The 5722-nt window shown below is 43.5% G+C and overlaps 1 protein-coding gene across 1 annotated transcript; it reads right to left on the reverse strand.

Moving 5' to 3' along the window:
* LOC137909909 (muscarinic acetylcholine receptor M1-like) lies at window positions 1–3383 on the reverse strand. Its single transcript, XM_068754338.1, has 5 exons — window positions 3278–3383; window positions 2794–2972; window positions 1618–1913; window positions 606–1312; window positions 1–509 (listed from the first exon to the last, which is right to left on the reverse strand). The coding sequence occupies exons 1-5, from the start codon at window positions 3381–3383 to the stop codon at window positions 1–3; spliced, it is 1797 nt and encodes a 598-aa protein (XP_068610439.1).
* Between the last annotated feature and the right edge of the window lie 2339 nt (window positions 3384–5722).

Here is a 5722-nt window from a genome sequence, read left to right on the forward strand (position 1 = left end):
CTACTTCTTGAAAGCCACAGCCTTTCTCTGGTAAAAAGGAGGCTTGGTCATGCGATGATTCCACTGGCAGGTCAGAATGTCCCTGAACGTTGTCCGGAAGGTCTTATTGCACAGGGCGTAGCACATGGGGTTGACCGTGCTGTTAACGTAGCACAGCCAGTAGCCGAGGGCCCACAACGTTTGTGGGATGCAGTCCTGACAGAAAGCGTTGACCAACACCATGATGTTGTACGGCAGCCATGTTGTGATGAAGGCGAACAAGATGGCGCTCAGAGTCCTCGCTGCTTTCTTTTCGTTGGCCTTTTTTTCATTCTTGCGCTTGGTGATCTCCGTCTTGGCCTTCGAGGCGAAGCGTTTGGCCATCGCTGCGTCTTTCATGGTGATGGCCGACGGTGATTGGGAAGCCTTTGATGAACTGACAGCAGGCGATTGCGATATCGTTTCGCCTTGGTCAGGTGAAGATGGTTGCTTATCCTTGGTTTTCTTCATCCATCCAGATTCCTTAGCATCTAGATAGATAGATAGATAGATAGATAGATAGATAGATAATTGTTCACTGCATTTTCATGTTTACATCATGCAAACCAGATCTCATAGTCACCCACCTTTTGGAGGCCTTGATGGACCTGCAGCAACTTCCTCAGAGCCTGACTGGTTCCCACGGCAGCCGAGATCATTGTTGTTAAAGCTGTCGCAGCTGCTGTGCTCGGCCTCAGCCACCACAGTGGTTGTGGTGTTGACAGACCTTCTGGATGCCTGATGACCCGACCACATTGATGAAAACTGGTAGCAAAAGAAGAATGCACGGCACGTCCTCCTTCTCTGCAGCCCTCCTGATACGCTGCTCTCCAGAGCGAAGCGATTTAGCTCAGAGTTGCTGCAGCTTCGAGAGCTCACAGCTGAAGGTTCTTTTTGGCTGTTCATCAGACATTGATCACCAGCTCTCCCACTGCTACCCCCCTTATTCTGAGCCTGGTTTGGGCTGTTGCCTGAACCCGATCCCTTCAGACCTTGCATATCTTTGGCACGTTTCTCTGTCATCTGATAGATCTTCCAGAACAGGATTGCCATTATAGTTACTGGCAAGTAAAATGCAGCGATAGCAGTGCAGAATGTAATGATGGGTTCAGATAGGAACTGGATGTAGCACTCGTTAGGCTGGACAGTCCGCTCACCCACAATGTACTGCCAGAACAAGATGGCTGGTGCCCAGAGAATGAAAGAGATGGACCAGGCTAATCCAATCATGGTCATCGCTCGCTTGGTCGTACGCTTGGCTCGATAAGTCAAAGGTCTGGTCACAGAGAAATACCTAAGAGGTACATAAAAATATAAAAATAAGTAACTTTAGAAGAGTAACTCTAACAGCTCCTTTTTTACGGACTACAACTTTATCCAGTGTATCTTAGCAAGTCATTTTAATTAAAGATCCCACATAAGAGACAAGTGTGCCGTTTCTCATGGCTCTCATTCATCACAACACAGAAGATGTGTTATCATTGAGAAGCTCTTTTCCATTCAATATGCATACAAACCTTAACCATAGCTGTAACTAGCAAAGCACGAAGGGCTTTTAAAGTTTATCACCAATACAAATGACCAGCGATGCTCTTCTACCTGTCGAAGCTGATGACAAGCAGGTTCATGACTGAGGCATTACTGGCAACGTAGTCTATTGCAAGCCACAAGTCACAGACCACCGGCCCCAGAGCCCACTGGTCCATGATGAGGTAGGTGGTGTACAGGTTCATTGACAACGTGCCGATGATCAGGTCAGCGAATGCTAGGCTAAGCAGGTAGTAGTTGTTCACTGTCTTCAGTGCCTTGTTGACCTTGAAAGACACCAACACGAGGATGTTGCCCACAACAGTAACAACGGAAAGCGATCCACTGAGGAGGACGATTATGATGACCTGAAGATGACATGGCAGGAAAAGACAGGGGGGGGGGGGGGGGGGGGGGGCATTAGAGTGCATTTCAATGTACATTATATTCTTAATGATCACTGGAAATCTACATATGATTTGCATATGTAAATAGGGGCGTGGACAGGGCGGGGTTCTTACTCCAACATGTGCGCTCAATTACACGTTGATTGGGATGTATGAAGGAAATGTGCCTGGATTCATGCGTGTGCACGGTTTCATAAATCTGGATTTATTTGTGCGTACAAAGTTTTCCGGATTTGAGCGTACGCCAAGTCTCAGTAGGAAATCCACGCCTTGTCTTGATACATGAGGCTCCTGGTTACTGGGTCCAGAGTGCAAGTGACAAATAAATAATAGACTGTGGGTCTACTGTGGTGATCCTGCACTTCCTCACCCCGTGTCCACTGCAGCCCAAAGAGTGGGCTCATCAGTTCAGTGGGACGTCCAGCAGCACACCGAACCAGATCAGGAATCAAGGTATGATCCGGTTCCCCCAGAACTCCTTACCGGGTGATTGCTGGGCTAATGACGTGGCACAGCCCCCATGTCCCTCCAGCTCTCCGGCAACCAGGAGGTCATCTCCCAATTCGCTATCCCTTCACCCTCTTCTCCGTTGGTGCTCGGCCACCCTTGGCTACAGACTCATAATCCTCGCATTGATTTGTCCACCCTTTCACTTTTTGCCATTCTCACGGTCTGAAATCAACCATCCAGAATTCTGGTTACACCCCCCCCCATGCCTCCCCCCCTCCACCACCACCACCACCACGCCTACCATCCTAGCCCCCAAAATCCTAAACCAGATGCACCGTATAAAACGTTATAACAAAGAAAGAAGCTGGAGAAGGAACTGTTCGGTGATTACCTGCCAGATAGCATGTCCTCCTAGCAGGTCAAAGTTCTCCGCTGGCAACCTTAATGTCCTGTTTACTGGGGAAGGGGTGAAGTTTCCTCCTTGACTTGTGGCATGACTCACATTATCCTTCTTCCACCCACCAACATTGTCCAATAATATCGTCAGTTCCTGATAGTAGCCACCTGATGCTGTGGAGAAAGAAGAACTTTTTTTTTTTTTTTTACTTCCAAAGCCACAATTTAAACCACAGGATGTTTTTTTAATCAAATTCACAAATTCAACAATCCACAGAGGAGACAGCACACAATGAGCGTCCCTTCTCATGGTGTCCCACACTGTCCTCTTACCTAAAGACTGGGAAGAGGACAGGGTGCAGCAATATAGTTTATTCCACAGCTATTATAAAAGTATCGCAAATCACCTCAGAGGGTTAGATACGTGTAGCAAACTTCATAATAAAGTGTTTTTGTGTGTGTAATGCTGTAGATAGTACCTGAAACGACAGGGTCAGCTATGCTTGTGGTAACGGACTGGTCTCTCATTCCAGGAGAAGTGCTGCCAAAGAAGTAGATAGACTCAGAGCTGGACGTGTGATTCATGGTAGCCAATGGACAGCTGGAAGAAAAGAAAAGAAAATATTGTTTAAATGAAAACATAACAAATTGTGTGGTATTTGTAAAAAATATTTTAGAGCAATAAACTTGGCCCAGATATTCAATTACAAGTCTGTGGAAATCCATATTTAACTTCTGAGAAGATTTATCATGAACACGTACAAACTGAAATCCATCAAATAAATACGACCGAAACCAGTTCAATGCAGATCCTGTAACTGCAACTGAATGTTCAAACCTCTGTAGGAGATTCTGATGATCGATTGCACATGTGTCAAACTCAAGGCCTATACAATTGATCCTGAGCGGCAGCTACATATGGCGCTCAGGATCAGCACTGAACAGCTCCATAGGAAGTCGGCTATATATGGAGCTGTCCAGTGCTGATCCTGAAAGTGACGTCTTTTCAGCGGCATTGACTCGGGGAATGTTCTTTATCTTGCCCACTTCGGTTGGTTTTTGTGGTTTACGCATGTCCATGACAAGACATGGTGGTGGCTTTTTGGTTTTGCTTTGATTTTGTATCGATTATCTTTGTTCCTGCGTGATGATTGCATTTGAATGGAACTTTTCCACATTATTAGATGTGTTAATTTATTCCCATCACAAACTTTGGTTCATACTTATGATTTTTCTCATTTACAGTATGGCTTTATCTTTTTTTTTTAAGTGATATCAGAACTGAATATTTTATTGTAATTTCTGTGGCGGCTAAAGAGTTAAATTTAAAAAATAGTTATTTAACAGCATGTTAAGGAGTAGTTCCATTTATTTCACATTAAATTACATTACATTTATTTACATTTTCTACTGTGTTACGGTTTAAATTTGGCCTTTGGAGGGAAAACATAATGCTAATGTGGCGCTTGGAGAAAATGAGTGTGACACCCCTGATCTATTGTGTCAAAGGCTGCACTGAGATCTAATAAGATAAGCACAGATATAGTCCATTATCAGATGCTATTAAAAGGTAATGTGTGAATTTAACTCATGTCTATGATGAGCTCTGAAACCTGACTGAAAAACATCAAGTAGCTTATTGCCTTGTACGAATTCACACAGCTGACTGGCAACTTCTTTAACTAAAATCTTAGACAGAAATGGAAGGTTTGAAATTGGGCTTGTGTTAGCTAATGCATCAGGACCCGTTGTGGAGAAGGGTTAGGGTTACCGGTAGGTTAATCCCATCCAACCTGGGAGTAACCAGGTTGGATGGGATTAGAAATGATTCACTTGTGCACCGGTGAATTACATTATTACGTCTACGCCACAGTTCAAGTGATAAGAAGACAGAAGTTGATGCTTTTGTCCAAAATATTCCATCAACTCCTTCTCACACAAATCACACACACAGAAAATAAGATAATTTCCTAAACATTTTAATATTTTCCTTAGAAAAATGTAATTCCTTCATTACCAGTTAATCAGAAGACTATTTTAAGTGGCAAGCAATTTACCAACGACTCATCCAAGAGCATCGAAGAGGTGGAAATACATTTCATTGGAATCCTCATTTTCAGTGCCTTGCTGATTCTGGCATAGATTAGCATAGCCTGTAAAGAATAGATAACATTACTAATACAGGCTGTACTAATTAAAGCCAGAACCATCATGTGTCCTCAGAAAGTGTCTTCACCCATGTCTTTAGTGCTGATGCTTAAAAATAAAGATTAGACAGATAGACAGCTGATGCGTCACAAACACAAGAATCACAAAGCAGGAAAAATAAACCTTTAATATTAACCAAGTAAAATATAGAAATGTACGAGATATAATGAAATGAATAAATATGAATTCATATAATAAAGTGGAAAATAGCTTCATGAATTAAAAATCTACTCTTTATTATGAGGAGTACATTTCATCCATTTAACTGATAATTTTTCAAAACATTGATGCTCATTAAAACCTGAGGAAAAAAAACTAGCATCTTAAAAGTTCATCAAATTTGTTCATGTATTAAAAGATTTATTATTATTCATTCATTCATTTTCCAACCGCTTTGTCTGTTATCAGGTCACGGGCCAAGCTGGAGCCTATTAGCAGTCAATGGGCAAGAGGCGGGGTACACCCTGGACAAGCCGCCAGTTCATCGCAGGGTCAGATAATAAGCCACACACACACTCACAATTTTACTGTCACCAATCCACCTAAGCTGCATGTTTCTGGTGGTGGGAGGAAGCCGGAGAACCCGGAGAGAACCCACGCAGACACGGGGAGAACATGAAAACTCCTCACAGAAAGGCCACAAGTCGGATTCGAACCAGCTGTGAGGCAACAGCGCTTACCACTGCGCCACCGGGCCACTCTTTATTATTCGTCAC

The sequence above is a fragment of the Brachionichthys hirsutus genome, chromosome 21 (genome assembly GCF_040956055.1).
Source record: "Brachionichthys hirsutus isolate HB-005 chromosome 21, CSIRO-AGI_Bhir_v1, whole genome shotgun sequence".
Taxonomy (NCBI): domain Eukaryota; kingdom Metazoa; phylum Chordata; class Actinopteri; order Lophiiformes; family Brachionichthyidae; genus Brachionichthys; species Brachionichthys hirsutus.